At 36.4% G+C, this 17,141-nt stretch overlaps 1 protein-coding gene and 1 long non-coding RNA gene across 2 annotated transcripts in view; one reads left to right on the forward strand and one right to left on the reverse strand.

Moving 5' to 3' along the window:
- The window catches only part of LOC127534895 (uncharacterized), a 382,765-nt gene that overhangs the window by 124,321 nt on the left and 241,303 nt on the right, over positions 1-17,141 (reverse strand). The gene's annotated exons all lie outside the window — the stretch shown is intronic.
- Positions 1-17,141, forward strand: part of fras1 (Fraser extracellular matrix complex subunit 1) — a 338,079-nt gene that overhangs the window by 103,149 nt on the left and 217,789 nt on the right. The window contains 5 exon segments of the mRNA XM_051951259.1: positions 593-676; positions 4,121-4,222; positions 5,292-5,483; positions 9,992-10,081; positions 15,824-15,971. Coding sequence (XP_051807219.1) covers positions 593-676; positions 4,121-4,222; positions 5,292-5,483; positions 9,992-10,081; positions 15,824-15,971 — 616 coding nt within the window.

Below are 17,141 nucleotides of genomic sequence, written 5' to 3' on the forward strand. Positions count from 1 at the left end.
TACAAAATTAAGAAGCTTGAATCAGATCATTTTGACTTCTTTCCCTTCTGAAGACTTACTCGAACAGATTAATAAATCATTAAAATAGTTGACTGTTGATTTAACAGCTGATTGATTGAACAATAGTTGCAGCTGTACTTAGAAATACAGTGGAGGATGAGCATTTACGAGAAAAACTCAAATAAAATACCCTAAAATTGTACTTAACCACAATATTTGAGAAAATAGTCTCAGTTACTGTCCATTTTTAATACAGCAGCGCTTTATGTTTTGCAAATATTGGCCTTAAAGCAGAGTTAAACTAGCAAACATCCTCCCCTATGTGCTGTTTGTGCTGATCCTGGAGCAGAAACGGCTTCATTTTTCTTTTACATGTTGGTTTAATAAATAAGAAACATGTTTAAATAGAATCTGAAACGAAGACGCTCATTTTGAAGTGAAGTCGGGTTGAAGCTTCCCTCTGAGCTGGAAGCTGGAAGCTGAAACTTGATTTTATTTCTACTGGCCAGGAGATTCACTAAAACACCACAGAAGAAGAAGAGGACGGAGCACTTCCTGTCTGCTTCATGCTCTGTTTCTTGTGTTTGTTCAGGATGAGAACCTGGTGATCCCGGCCGGTCAGTGCTGTCCTCAGTGTGTCTCCAACCCCTGTCTGTCTGCAGGGAAGCAGTATCAGGTAACTTTATTGTCTTTAAATGGTTGTTTTTTGTCGTGTTTGTGTGCCTGATTGTGTAGTTTTGTGTGTTATTTAACCTGAGTGTTTGAGGCAGCAGGTGACGGATCATAAATCTGCATTTTATTTGGTGTTTTCTGCCGTTTCTGAACACAATCTGTTAGCAAACGCTGTAAAAAGTGAATGTTTTTAACTGGAATTATTAGAATATTTTAGTGATTGACGCAGTCTTTGTTAATTTACAGGTAATATTTGGGAAAATCATGGGAAAAAAAGTTTTCATTTACACACTGAGGGAAAAAAGGCCAGAAATCAGAATTTTTACAAAAAAAAAACGTTTTTCTTGCACATTTAACTTTAAAGTTACTTTACCGTATTTAAACCAGCAACAAATTAAATAAAAATAAATCAATAAAATAATTTACTGAAAATATTTTTAGAAATAGCTATATATCAATATGTTTTTTAATTACTTGTTTAATTTATTATATATCTGATATATATTATAAAATATTTTTAATATACATATACATATATTTTTCTTTTTCTTTTTAAATAGATATTTGCAATTATTTGAGGACAAAGAGGGTTTTCGGAATGGAAAATGATAAATAATTGTTTTTTTTATCTTTATCTTTTTCATTTTCATTTTTCTTTCTCTTAACTTGTAATAATAATTTAAAAACAAAAAAATGCATACATAATAAAAAGACATCAAAATTGTAAATAATGTCTTCATCAAAAATGTATAGTTTAACAAATGATACAGGTTAGCCGCTTAAGAAAAATAAAATGTATATTTAAAAAAAAAATATATATATATATTTTTTTAAATTAAGGCCGAATTTCTTCTAATAAAAAATAAAAAAAAATATATTTTTTAAACTTTTTCTCCATATTAGTTTTTTTTCTTTTACAATATGTTGCCGCATTTGAATCAGCTAAAAATCTAATTATTTTACAGATATCTGTGCTTGTTTTTGAAGTGTTATTTTCCTGATTTTCCAGCTGAATTACAGATAAGAACTGGTGCAATTACAGAAAATTAAGGTAGTACTTTACATTTTGACTTTGGAAGCAAAACAAAACAAATAAAAAATAGAATAATGTTCTCCTGCTGTATTTAAATGAGCTAAAATATTATTAAAATATTATTCTACAGATATTTGACAAAATGATTCTCTGTTTCCTTAAAGTACCAAAAACATCCATTAAAATCAAAGTATTAACACACATCTTAACCTTTATCTGGCAAAAGCTGTGTATGTTTTTTTTAATAAATAGTCATATTTTCAGTGTGTGAGTTTTAATTTCACCTTTTTGCTGTATTTAAATCTGATATTTGCTGTTCCACGTTTCAGATTTTGTCCCCTTTTCTCTAAATCAATTCTTATTTACATTTTTTTTTTTGATTAAGATGGAATCAGTCCCAGTCTTCCTCGTCTTCCTCCTGCTGTGTTTCCTCCTCGTTCGGCCTCTTTTTCTCTGCTCCTGCCAGGTTTTTTTCTTTGATCACAGACCGTCTCATTCTGTCTAATGTCTGTTTGCGTCTCTTCAGAATCAAACTTTCATTCACATCGACGTCATTGAGACGTGTGTTTTCTGTTTTAAGGTGTCGAATACAGAACAGAATAGAATAGAACACCCTAAGAGCTAAAAAAACAAAAAACCAGGCAGCGTCCATTTAAAAGGAAGCTCGTTTAATGATGACAAACTGCTTTCTTCTAGCAGAGATGATGGAGTTCAGGATCCCTCACTGATAACTACGTTTAGCTGGTAATTGTTTGGAAAACGGTGGTGTCATTTCTATTTTTTAAGGTCAAAATGACAGTAATGACTTTGATCCAGGAGCTGAGGGTTTAGAATCAGAAGTATTTTTAAAATTGTGCGTTAGATGAGGTGTGTTTGTTCATTCTAGTGTGTGTGCTCCTGTATGTCTGCTTGGAAACGCCTAAATTCATGTAAAATGTGAAATAATGTGTGCATATATTTAACTTGCAGGCCGGCGTGTGGAGAAAACCTTCAAACATTCACGTTAAACATGTTCAGAGACGCTTTCTTCCCATCGTCTTTAGGTCATTTGGTTTGTTCAGGTGTTTAACTCTGCTTGAAACAACCGAGAGTTTCCGTCGTCTTTAGATGATTCTGGATCACTCACGTTTTATTTCCTGTTTCTGCTGAAGAACCTTAATGGAGGTTTGGTATGTTCAAAGTGCCTTTATGGGGTTTTTGATCCTTAAAGGCATTATGGAGGATGTTTTTTTTTGTTTAATTTGTCTGATTCACATAAAATGAATATACTGACCTTTAGTGGACTTGTATGTATGGTTTCTAAAAGAATAAAAAATAAAAATAATAACTGTGGACATGGCAGGACCTGAAAAACATCAGCCAATCACTGCGCTCGGACCGAGGCGTTTGGTTTGCTCCCTTTCCTGTCAATCAAAAATCTTCCGGCTCAGGCCTAGTTACGTAGATTACGTACGCCTTGGACTTACGTGTTTTGTGTATGTGTTGCTTTGGTATAGCTTCGTAGTTAGCTGGAGACTTGTTTTGCTCATCTTTTTTACATAATGGCAGATAAAGATCCAGGGGGACCCAGCCGTAAAAGACAACTTCACGAGTGCTACGCAAGTTTCTGGAGGGGGGCGTTTCTTCGTAAATGTTAAGAGGGGGGAGGGTAGAGGGGGGTGAGGGAGAGGTTGTATGTGCACATGCTACGTTCAAAGTCGTAGGAAATTAAATCTCCTCTAATGCCTTTAGTAAAGAAATAATTTGCATCCTCCAGGCTTCGGTGAATATTTAATCGAGCCGCTGAGTCGAATGAGGACGGAAGTTAGAATTTAGTCTGACAACGGCAGGAGTTTGACCCCAGATTTACACCGATTATAAATAAAAAGCCTGAAACTTTGGTGTTCTGACACTGGAGTGAACGAGTGATTAATTAACTTATCATGAGATGCTTGCAGCCCAACAGCAATAACAGACAAAAAGTCATTGCATCAGGCATGTGGTTCAGATACAGCTGCCTGTCATTATACACCTGGCCAGTAGGTGGATTTGTGTGCTCTTAAAGCTTCAAGAATTTAACCATTTCTTCATCTCACCATCACTAGTTTTTACAGATGAAAGTTACTGCTTAAACCAGAATTCAACACGTTGGAAAATATTTATTTCTGACTGTTGATGGATTTCTGCATGTTTTAATTAAATTAATTCGCTTCCTTTATAGCAGCAGGTAGAGCTGAATAACTGTTTTCTTTCCTCTCTTTCTGTTTTGTTTGAGCCGTTTTCAGCAGCATCGTGTTTTCATCCAGAGTCGTCTTATTCCGCTCACGAACCCTCAGAGTTCATGCTAACAGCTAACGTCTAACGGGTAACAGCTAGCGGCTAACGGCTTACAGCTAATGGGTAACAGCTAACTAACTAAGTGTTTGTGTGTCGCAGCACGGCCAGCAGTGGAGGAAGGATGACTGCACCACATGCGTGTGCGACCGAGGCCAGTCCAGATGCAACACAGACACCTGTGGGCCCGTCACCTGCGACAAGGTGGGTTCAGATATTCACACATTTAGTTTTATAAACAGAGCTCAGCTCAGGATTAACAAAGGCTCAACTTAGCTATGCCTGGTTTAACTTAGCTTAGTTTTTGTTTAGACTTAGCTTAGCTCAGACTTATCTTAGACTTAGTGTAGCTTTGACTAAGTTTAGACTTAGCTGAGACTAAGACTTAGCTCAAACTTAGACTTAAATGGGACTTAGCTTAGTTTAGACTTGGCATAGATTTAGCTTAGCATAAACTTCGTATTGACTTAGCTTTGCATAGACTTTGTGTATACTTAGCTTAGAATTAGACTTGGCTGAGGTTAGATTTGCTTCGACTTAATCTTAATTGAGCTTAGACTTAGTTTAGGCTCAGCTTGCTCTTGGCCCAGACTTAGCTTAGCTCAGGCCAAGCTTAGTTCAGACTTACTTTTGGTCAGACTTGGCTTACTTCAGACTCAGCTTAGATCAGACTCATTTTAGCTTAGACTTAGTTCAGGCTTGGCTTAGCGCAGAGTTAGCTTAGCTTATCATATTTATACTTATTTCAGACTTAGACTGAGTTTAGACTTGAATAATTCTAGTGCGCTCTTTGTCCACATATACTACACAAGTTAAACCTTTCAGTGTTGATCAGACATCCTGCTGTTGCCATGGAAACCCTTTCACTCCTTTTTGTTTCTTAAACCTCAAGTAAAAAAAAAAAGTAAGACATCTTTCTCCACGGTTGAGGACTTTTTGAAAGCCAATTCCTTCTGCTGATGAAACAGAATCCCAGCGGACTGAGAACCTCCAGAGACTCTGAGCTGAAACCTGAACGCTCTGAGGTTCACAAAATGAAGTTTCTGTTTGGAGGCTTTGAACACTTTCTGTGGAGGTTAAACAGCGAGAAGCGTCTTCAGCAGGAGTTGCATCTGCAGCGTCAGTAAATCTCTCAGATGAAGACGGAACAAACTCTGCTAAATAATGCAACACTCGGCTTCTCTCCGTCTGTGGTGAAAACAAAACAAAAAATGCTCAAAAACAGCATTTCTGGATTTTCTTTGTCTCTAACTTCCCTCATTTCCCGACTCAGGGCCAGACCAAAGTGAGGCGAGCCGGCAGCTGCTGCGACGAATGCGCCGCCGCCAAGGGGAGCTGCCTGTACCAGGGCGCTGTGCGTTACCACGGCGACATGTGGAACGCCACCGGATGCGAGTTCTGTAGCTGCGACCGAGGCCAGGTGCTCTGTCAGAGGGCCGAGTGTGGACGGGTCGCATGTCCACAGGTGAGCAAGAAACGAGGATGAAAGTGTTGTGGAGTGTTTCTGGTTTCGCTCCTCGGGCCAGAGCTGCTGTTTAACCCTCGTGTCTTCCTGCGGGTCAAATTGACCTGTTTTAAAGTTTGAAAATGTGGGAAAAAAGATGTATTTCCACAGTGAAACTTCTGATGTCCACATTTTCAACATTTTTGGGAAATGTTACAAATGTTTCTTTAAGAACATTCGCAAAAAAAAATCAACCAAAATCCAGGAAATTTTGCTGGATTTTGTTTTTTTTTCTCCTAAATGTTCTTAAAGAAAATATTAGAAGTTTTACTGAAATATGTGTAATCACTTTAGATATTTTTAGGATTTTTTGAAAGATTTTGACAAATTAAAAAAAAAAAAAAAAGAATTTTCTTGCCAAATTTGGGGGATTTTTTAAAAAAAAATACAACTTTCAAGGGAAACTTTTAAATATTTACTGGAATTGTCTTCTTGACGGTTTTGCAAATTTTCAGAAATTTGTGGAATTTTTGGAACATTTTTTGGTGGAGAAAAAAAGAAATGTTAAAAAAAAATTATTTAAGAACATTTACAAAAAAATTAACCAAAATCCAGCGAAATTCGCTGGATTTTGGTTAATTTTTTTGTAAATGTTCTTAAATAAAATATTAGAAGTTTTACTGATATATATGTAATCACTTTAGATATTTTTAGGATTTTTTGAAAGATTTTTACAAATTAAAAAAAAATTACAAGAATTTTCTTGCCAAATTTGCTGCATTTTTTAAAATACAACTTTTAAGGGAAACTTTTAGGAATTACTGGAATTGTCTTCTCGACGGTTTTGCAAATTTTCAGAAATTTGTGGAATTTTTTGAACATTTTTTGGTGGAAAAAAAATGTTAAAAATTTTTCTATAAGAACATTCACAAAAAAAAAATCAACCAAAAATTCGCTGGATTTTGGTAGATTTTTTTTTGTGTAAATGTTCTAAAAGAAAATATGAGAAGTTTTACTGACATATGTAATCACTTTAGATATTTTTAGGATTTTTTTGGAAGATTTTTACTCTTCTCCGTGACCTTGCTGGTTCTGGACCTCCTCCAGTTCTTCAGCCTCCCTCTAATGACCTCCAGCAGCTGTAATTATGTCCCAGCAGTGTGACTAACGAGGTCTTATTAGGTCCCAGTGGGGGACATTAAAGCAATATTATGATTATTATTAAACCGAGGTGTGGAGTCCAAACTGGGTCATAGTAAGGGAATGGACGTAACCATGGAAACGGCGACTAATAACCTTAACAAATCCTTTGTTTTGTCCTGAAACTCTCCAACGTCCAGCGACCTACAGTCCTGAGTGGACTCGGTTCATGTCTCCACATCCAGAGGCTGCAGATGTTGGTCTGGTTTATAGGAGGAACATCACGAATATGAACATTTTAACTGTACTTTACCGGTGGTTTACTGATGTTTCTTAAATTACAGATGATATTTAAGAAAATTACAGAAAAAAATGTGATTGATTTGCTAAACATGAGAAAGTTCAGAATTTTAAATGTCTGCATCAAAAATACTCTTTTATTGTATTTAAATCGGCAAAAAATATGATTTTTCAGATATTTAGAGCTTTTAAGAGGAAAACTAAAGTATATTAAAGATTGAAAGTATTAATTTACTTTATAAACTGATGTTTTGTGAAATTATTGATATGTAGTTAAATCACAGAATAAAAAGATTAATCAATTTTAAAAAAAAATCACTAAAAATGAGAAAGAAAACAGGCCAAAAATGACATTTTTACAGGCAGCAATTTCTGCTTTGTTTCCCACAATGTATGACCATAAAATTTCACTATTTTGCTTCATTTAAATCAGCTAAAATCCAGTTACAACAAATGACATCTATTGAAGAACAAAACTGTTAATCTACATGATGACTGTAAGTGAAAAAAGAAAATTGCAAAAAAAAAAAAAAATTAAACAAAAAAACAGGCCAAAAGTGTAAATATCGACTACATCAAAAATCTGGATTTTTATTTTTACATCAGCAAAAATATTTTCTTTTTTGGAATATTTGCTGTTACTTGAAATAAAAAAAAAATTAATATTTTAAATATATATGTACACACGATTTTTCTTTCAATTAACATTAAATATTAAAAAAAAGAAAATATTTGTTGCTGATGTAAATGAGCAAAAGCATGTAAATTATTAGTGGTAATAACAGTAATTATTGTCATAACAATGATAATTAATAAAATCCATGAAAGAAGCATTAATTTAGCCGTTAATGTTTTAAAAAACAGAACAAAATTGTAGATAATGTCCACATCAAAATTATATTTTTCAAGTAGTACTTCACATTTTTATTTTTCCGTATTAAAGTCAGATAAAATCGAGTTATTTTATAGATATTTTCTGCCATTTTCAGTTTTAATTTCACAGTTTTTGAGTGTATTATTCGTAGAACTCTGACTGCCAGATTTTTGATGATTTTTTGGATGAATTTTACATGTTTTTTTTTTGTATAGTTGAGTTTAAATCATATTTTTTTGCGACCGGTGACGGGTCACGCAGCCGACTTTCTTCACAGGCCGTTAGCTTCTTCCCGTCTTTCAATTTGCTTCATCCTCGCCGGTTAAACGATCTCCGACGGAGGAGAGCGACCCCCTAACCTCGATCCAGCCTGTAAATTTACCCGCAGCACGTGTTTCAGAGCGAACAAAGCGACCGTGACGTCTCCCATTAGCTGGAAATGAGCTCTGTGGCTGCTGACGTGCTGCTTTCTGGGGCCGAAAGCTTAAGAACGAGAGCAGAGGAGGTCGATTCTGGAGGAGATAATGAAGTAGAAGAATCCGAATCTGTGGTGGAGTCGTTCAGAGCGTCCATTAGCAGAAACATCCAGGCGGGTTGTGTAAAGCAACACGACTAAGGCCACAGCCATTGACTTTGCATTAGCGGCCCTGATGTTTATCTGTTGTTCTGAGAGAAAAGAGCTGAATCTTCTCTGCTCATTTGATTATAAAGTTTTAAACAAGCATTGATTAAGAATATTTGCCATGACAATCATCAAAATTCTACTTCTGCAAGGAGAAAGTGGCATTTTTACAATGTGTGGCTGTAAAATTTCACTGTTTTGCTTAATTTAAATGAGCTAAAATTAAATAATAGGTTAAACTTTTTTGTACAGATTCAATATTTTCATGGCGTTACACCATTTATTACTGCATTTGAATCAATAAAAATATTGTTTTGCAGACATTTTCTTTTATTTGAAAGTGAAATTTTGTATATTAAACTCTTAATTCACAGATTTGCCATGTTTAGTTGTTAAATTATCCAAAATATGGAATAAAATCACAGGATAAAGTATTAATTTACATGATGACGGTGAGAAAACACGCCAAAACTACATCAATAACATAAATGAAACACAAAATGATAGAAACAAGAAAAAATGGCAAAAAAAAGATACAAAATGAGAGAAACAAGGAAAAAAGGCAATAAAACAGACACAAAATGATAGAAACAAGGAAAAAATGGCAAAAAAACGGACACAAAATGATAGAAACAAGGAAAAAAGGGCAAAAACAGACACAAAATGACAGAAACAAGGAAGAAATGGCAAAAAACAGACACAAAATGATAGAAACAAGGATAAAAAGGCAAAAAACAGACACAAAATTATAGAAACAAGGATAAAATGGCAACGAAACAGACACAAAATGATAGAAACAAGGAAAAAATGGCAAAAAAATAGATACAAAATGAGAGAAACAAGGAAAAAAAGGCAAAAAAACACAAAATGATAGAAACAAGGGAAAAAATGGCAAAAAACACACAAAATGATAGAAACAAGGGAAAAAATGGCAAAAAAAACAGATACAAAATGATAGAAACAAGGAAAAAATGGCAAAAAGACACAAAATGATAGAAACAAGAAAAAAAAGGGCAAAAAACTGACACAAAATGACAGAAACAAGGAAAAAATGGCAAAAAAAACAGACACAAAATGATAGAAACAAGTAAAAAAAAGGCCAAAAACAGACACAAAATGATAGAAACAAGAAAAAAAATGGCAAAAAACAGACACAAAATGATAGAAACAAGGAAAAAAATGTCAAAAAACAGACACAAAATGATAGAAACAAGGAAAAAAATGTCAAAAACAGACACAAAATGATAGAAACAAGGGAAAAAAGGCAAAAAACACACAAAATGATAGAAACAAGGAAAAAATGGCAAACAACAGACACAAAATGATAGAAACAAGAAAAAAAAGGCAAAAAACACACAAAATGATAGAAACAAGGAAAAAATGGCAACAAAACAGACACAAAATGATAAACAAGGAAAAAATGGCAAAAAAACCAGACACAAAACAGCTCAAAGAGCACGCAACTTGTCAAAAATGAAATGGAAAACAACAAAACAAAAATTAAAAAAAAGAGCCCACAGTGACTATGAACATGCTTCACATGGTTGATTTAAACCTGAACTAAGCCAGAGGCTGTTTTTGTTTGTTCCTCAGGGCTCGGAGCTCGTTTACCTGCCGGGGAAGTGCTGCCCGGAGTGTTCCTCTATGAAATCTGCCTGTGTTCACGACGGACAGTCCTACCAGGTAAACTCGCATCTTTTCTGTTTGAGCAGCAGCATGAAAATCCAAAAAACTCGGTGGGTGAGAAAAGCCACCGCGGGGCTTCTGGGAACTCTAAAATCTGCACAAACAAGCAAATGCATCAATATTAGGCTGCGTATGAAGGTATAAATGCATGTTTTGGGGCTGTTTGCATCCTCTTTTCTTAATTTTCTGGCCCATATCTGTTACAGACTTCATTATTCATGGACTGTAAACTAGAACTAGAGGGTTGGACTTGGTCTGAAGGATCTGGTACTTCTACACTCATCAATGCGCTGTCTTTAGGTGGTTTCCAGGATGATTCCGGTTTAAATTCCCCAGAGAGTCTCAGGACGAGTTAATGAGTTAGAATAATAAAGCGTTGTTTACCCGACAACGCTTATCTTCAAGGTGATTTAGAGGCACATTAACGAGCTATTTATAGGAGGATGGAGAACAGAAACAATCCTCTGATGGTTTTACCTGGAGATGTCCAAATGGAAACGGCATCAGAACCTGCAGAGATGAATGAGGACTGACGGATGTGTTGGAGATGGAAGAAGTAGAGCCTGTTTGTTGGAGCACAGCAATGAAATAACAAAAGAGCGGGACGAAGAATCAACAAAATAACAGAAATGAGCCAAACTTGGTCATTAGAATGGTGACGGTCAGCTCATTTTCTTGCATTTTTGCTGTTTTTGTCCATTTTTTTTGGACAAATTCTGACTATTTGGATAGATTTTGAGTCATTTTGGAAATGTTTTAGTCATTTCTGACACATTTTGCGTAATTTTCTACAGTTTTTAGATCACTTTGGGCATTTCTTAGTCATTAGGACAGGTTTGAATTATCCTTTTTTGGTCATTTTGGACAGACTTTGAATCATTTTCTGCAGTTTTTGAATCATTTTGAATATATTAAGTGTCATTTTGGAATACTTTTAATCCAATTTGGACAAATTTTGAGGCATTTTCGACAGTTTTGAGTCTTTCTGGCCAGATTCTGAGTAGTTCTGACGAGTTTCATAGGAGATGTGATTGGTCCAAATGGAAAACGGCATCGGAACCTGCAGAGAGATGAATGAGGACGGATGAATATGTTGGAGATGGAAGAAGCAGGGTTTGTTTTTTAGAGCACAACAATGCAATGAATATAAATATCTCACAAAATATCATTAGAATGGTTTCAGTCAGCTAATCTTCTTGAATTTCTGCCATTTATGTCCAATTTTTGACCAAAAATGTCATCATTTTGAGCAAATTCTGAGTATTTGGACATTTTTGAGTCATTTTGTCCAAAATTTTAGTGTTTTTTTTGCCATTTTTAGTCATTTTTAATCTGATTGAGTCAATCGTTTTAACTCTACAGTTTCTGAATCTAATTTTTAGTCATTTTTGACAAATTTTGAGTCAGTTTGGACCAGTTTCTAGTAGGGCTGGCCCGAATAGTGGTTTCTGGCCTCCAAATATTCGGACCCTATACGGATATTCGGATACCAAAATTAATATCCGGATACCGCCGTAGCAAACCAATATTTGGATATTCAGGATATAGTTTTTTGGCCACATTTTAAGGTGATTTTGGACAAATTCTGAATATTTAGATTTTTTTTTTACTAATTTTGACTAAAATTTGAGTGTTTTGGCCATTTTTTTTGGTCATTTTTTAATCTGATTAAATCAATCATTTTAACTCTTCAGTTTCTGAATAATTTTGGACACAATTTAAGCATTTTTGGGTCATTTTTTTTTAGCCATTTTGGGCAAATTTTGTGTCACTTTGCAGTAATTATGGAAGCAGCAGGTGTGTTTGTCAGAGCACAACAATGAGATGACAAAAGAACCGGGCAAAATAACGCACAAAACAGTAGAATTCAGACAAAATTAGTCGTTAGAATGATTTCGGTCAGTTAACTTTCTTGCGTTTCCACCATTGTTGTCCATTTGTTGGACAATTTTTGAGTCATTTTGTAGAAAATCTGAGTATTTAAATGGTTTTTGAGTCATTTCAGCTTGAATTTAAATGATTTCTGCAAAGTTTTTTATCATTTTTAATCTGCTTCAGTCAGTAATTTTAGCTGAAATAAAGTTTTAGAGGATTGAACTAGGCTAGCTGTGTCCATCTGTTTCCAGTCTTTATGCTAAGCTAGGCTAACCAACCCCATTTATACGAAACACACGAGACTAAAGTTACTTTTCTCATCTTACTTTGGGAAAGAAAGCGGATTACCTGCATCTCCTGATGGGACTGTGGTTTTATCTGCTAGTTTAGCTGCTCTGATGTGTTTATATTGTGAGGAAAGCTTCTGTACTCGGGGACCTGCTGCATTTTAAAACTTCACCCGTTAAAGTAGGAGATTGAGAGAAAAGGCCTCGTGCTGCTCAGCTGTTACACAACATTTACACCTGATCAGGCTTTAAATTCTAAAGGTTGCACATTTCAGGGCCGCAGCCTTTTATTCTGCTCAGATTAACGAGTGCTTCATGGATGGAAGAAACGTTTGAATCTGTGATTGTCAGAGTTCAGCCTCGTCTGAGAACTTTGAGCTGCTGCTGGATCCTTCAGAAAGCCAAATAAAAACACGTGTCCAGGCATTTTGGACACATTTCTGGTCATTTTACACAGATTTTAAGTCATTCTGAACAGTTGTTAGCCAATTTTGGAAACCCTTTTTTTTTTGCCATTTGCACAGATTTTAGGTCATTTTGAAAAATTTCGCATTACTTCCTACAGTTTTTGAATCATTTTGGACAATTTTATAGTCATTTTGGACAGATTTAGAATGATGTGAGGAGTTTTTGAATTATTTTGGACAATTTTACAGTCATTTGTAGGGCTGGGCGATATGACGATAGATATCGTCTGGACGATAGAAAATGTCTATTGTTTTATGTGAAGATCCTATCATTTATATCGCAGTGTCGCGAAACACGCTTTACGGCAGTATTTTACGTCACCGACGTGCCTTACGGCAAGCCCAGGCACCCGGCCACATATCTGTGCGCGGCCGCGGCAGTATTGCCAACTTAATGACTTTCTCGCTAAATCTAGCGACTTTCCAAAGCGTCCTAGTGACGTTTTTTGTCAAAAGTGACTAGCCACAAATCTAGCGACTTTGGCTATGTTTATACGAGGACCATCTTAACAGAAAACGCCAAAGTGGCGTCTTGTCATTTCACGTTTAGACGAGCGGTTTTGAAGGAAATCTGCGTATATACAGTGACTCTATAGTGTGTGGAATTCAATTGGATATGCATGACAGGCAGCTGGGTGGCGCTGTGATAAAACTCTGCCATGTCTACGCGCATGCGTACTGTCTCCCTTTTCGGATCTCCGCCGCCGTAAATGTTCATGAATGGAATCTGTACAGATTCTGTACGTTTGTTGGTACGACTCCTGTAGTGTACATAGAGCTGCCAGAGTTGCTTGAAGGTACGAAGGATGGAAATAATCACACATCTTTGTTTACGTCCTTGTACCGGCCGGCAAACCAAATCACCGGGGCACGTTTGTGACGTAATCGCGTACGTGACGTGGTCAGATCTCGGCAAAGTTTTGCGTTTTGTTGTTTAGACGGAAACGTAACGGTGGAGAGTTTTCTACTTTTCCACTCTGGAGGCCGGTTTCAAATTTTTCGTTTTTAAGCCCCCAAAACGCCGTCCTCGTATAAACGATGGGGTGTTTTGTTGAAATATTTTGATGTTTTTACCTGCAAGCGTCCTCGTATAAACGATAGGGCGTTTTGTTTAAATATTTTGAGGTTTTTACCTGCAAGCGTCCTCGTGTAAACGGCCCCTTTTTCTGCCGTTTTGGAGACTCTGACAGGAAAACTCGGATCATTCTGCAGTTACTGTCCTCAACCAGCAGCAGGTGCTGCTGTGAGCTCCTCCCCCTCCCAAAGCACAGGCTGTCAGTCCAGTAACCCTGCAGCAGTCTGTGTCTGATTAGAGGACACATCCCTCCAGACGGCAGATGAATCGTGCATGCACAAAGTCACTACAGATCCCATCCAGACTTACGGAGCGGAACATAAATGAAAATGTTTCTTCTCTGTCATACTAAAATAAACCACAGCATTTAGCCTCTAGTACAAAAACATATTCTGGGTGTTTTATACTCACTTTTTGGTCTCTTCCACAACGTTATTCCTCTCTCCTACAACGTTGATTACAATTACATGCAAACTGGGAAATATGCAAATTAGGGGATGACGTCATTTAGCGACTTCTAGGACAGCCAACAGCGACTTTCCTTACTGAGGAGTTGGCAACACTGCACGCGGCTAAAACATAAACAGCTATGGAGGAAGACTCAGAAGAACAATCTAAACAACAAGATGACGAACAACCGGCTCAAACCGACGACCTTGTACCTAAAAGAGGGGGAACTTCTGTGATATGGCGGTGGTTTGGATTTAAAAAGACAGACAAGGATCAGACTACCGTACTTTGTAAGGTATGCCGCTGCCCGGTCCCATTCATTCATTGAATCTACCAAAAATATGCTGTATCGTGATGTACAGTATATCGTATCGGGATATAAAATTTTGGTCTTACCGCCCAGCCCTAGTCATTTTGGACAGATTTAGAATAATGTTGAGGAGTTTTTGAATTATTTTGGACAGATTTTGTGTCATTTGGTCACTTTTCAATAGTTTTGACAATTTTCTTTGTCATTTTGGACAGTTCTGCATAATTTTGGACAGATTCTGAGTAATTCTGGGATTATTTTAACCGACTTTAGATGTATGTTGGTCAATTGTGAACCATTTTGGACAAATTCGAACCATTTTGGCCATTTTTTTTAAATAGAAATTTTGGGAAAGAGACAAGTTATTCTGGACAGTTTAGAATCATTTTAGACGAAGTTGGCATCATTTTTATAGATTCTGAGTAAGTTTGAACTGAATTTAAAGCACATTGGCCACATTTTTGTTCATTTTGGACTAATTTTCAGTTATTTTGAGCATTTTTTGAATTATTTTTGGATGACTGTGGAGCAAATCTGAGCAGTTTTGAACCGATTTGGACAAATTCTAAGTATTTTGACTTTTTTTAGTCAATTTGGGAAAACAACCAGTTATTCTGGACAGTTTTGAATCATTTTTGACAAAATTTGCATCATTTCGGTCAGATTCTGAGTAACTTTGAACTGATTGTATCCCGTTTTGAACTGTTTTGAATCACTTTGCGGAAATTTAGCACAGTTTTGGACAGATTCTTAGCTATTTTGGAATAATTTTAACAAATTCTAGACGTATTTTGAATCATTTCTGACAAATTTACATAATTCTGAACAGATTTTGACACATTTTGGACACATTTTTGGTCACTTTGGAACTTTTTTCAGTTCGTTTTGGACATTTGTTGAGTCGTTTTAGACAGCTGTGAAGCGATTTTTAACAGTTTTGAACCATTTTGGACATTTCTAATTGTTTTGGGGCTTTGTGGTCGTTTTGGAAAAGTTGTTAAAAGTCTTAGTAAAGTTTAAAACTAGTTTCTGAGTTATTGCTGCTGTTTTCCTTTCTCTGTCTCCTCAGTGGGCTTCACTCGCTCTGGTTTGAAAGGATCAGAATCAGCTTTATTGGTCATTGCACACTTTCATATGCAATCAAATTTGTATTCTTCTAAAAGCAACACCTGCAGCTGATCAGCATTCAGCTCAGCGTCTGTCTCCTTTAATTGTGATTCTTCAGAACTGAATCCTCACTTCTTCTAAACCTCCTCCTCCTCCGTGTGGTTTCAGAATCTGGCTCGGTGGACCGATGGAAGCTGCAGGGAGTGTGAATGCCGTGACGGCCAGGTGACCTGTTACCTGACCTCCTGCCCCACCTGCCCCCCAGGAACCCTCGCCGTGGTCCAGGAGGGCCGGTGTTGCCCCGACTGCCACCAAGGTAGGACGACGGCTGCAGAGAAACGTGGGCTTTCTGCCTTTGTGTGCTCTTTGACGGCAAACATGACAAAGATTTCACTTTGTGCTGAATCAGTGAAGATCCACCATTCAGCACACGAGGTCATCAAAGTAAATCAGATAAATCTACGTCCTCCACTTAAGTTGCTGGAAAACATTTTGACAACAGAAACCCTGAGGAATGTTCTGCTGGTCCAAAAGTGTTGAAAGAATACTCCAAGCCACGTCACGTTGTTTTCAGGGCTTTTTGTTCCGGCGCTGTGAGTTTCTGTCTCCTCTGATCGATCGCTCTCTCTGTGATTGATGCTTATTGGACAAAAATCTGAGCTTTTGGGGAGTTTCAATCCAGTTTTCTGCTTCAGAGCTCAGAGTTTAGAGGAAATATCTGCACTGAAGACCAGTAAAAACACATAAAACCAGATCCAGACGGTACCGCACACAGCTGACGGTGGAATGTTTGGTTTTCTGCAGTAAATGAGCCAAAAAGAAAAATAATCTGCCTGTGACGGCTCTGGTTCTGCTGGTTTATTGTGGTTTTTATTGTGGTTTTTATGCATCTTAAAACCTAGAGTCCATCCAGTCAGTCTGCGTTAACAGTAAATGTTGTCATTGTAGACAAATTTTTAGTCATTTTGGACACATTTTTGCATAATCTTTGGCAAATTTTGGACAAATTTTAACCAATTGGATTATTTTGGACATTCTAGAAATAATTTTAGACAGTTTCTGAGTAATTTTGGACTAATTTTCACTCATTGTTGACACATTTTGGTCATTTTGTAAACATTTTGGTCATTTTGCACAAATTGTGCGTCGTTTCGGATGGTATTTTGAGTATTTTGGACAGACTGAGTATTTTGGATTAATTTTAACCCATTTTGGAGACATTTTTGGTCATTTTGAACTCATTCTTGCATAATCTTTGACAGATTTTGGATTTTGGTCGTTGTGGACCTTTTTTAGAGTGAATTTTAGACAGTTTCTGATCCATTTTGGACTAATTTTGGTCATTTTGTAAACATTTTGGTCATTTTGGACACATTTTCACCTATTTTGGACACATTTTGGTCATTTTGTAAAGATTTTGCCATTTTGGACAATTTTCACTTATTTTGGCATTTTGGACAAATTTTCACCTATTTTGGACACATTT

The sequence above is a fragment of the Acanthochromis polyacanthus genome, chromosome 7 (genome assembly GCF_021347895.1).
Source record: "Acanthochromis polyacanthus isolate Apoly-LR-REF ecotype Palm Island chromosome 7, KAUST_Apoly_ChrSc, whole genome shotgun sequence".
NCBI classification, from domain to species: Eukaryota; Metazoa; Chordata; class Actinopteri; family Pomacentridae; genus Acanthochromis; species Acanthochromis polyacanthus.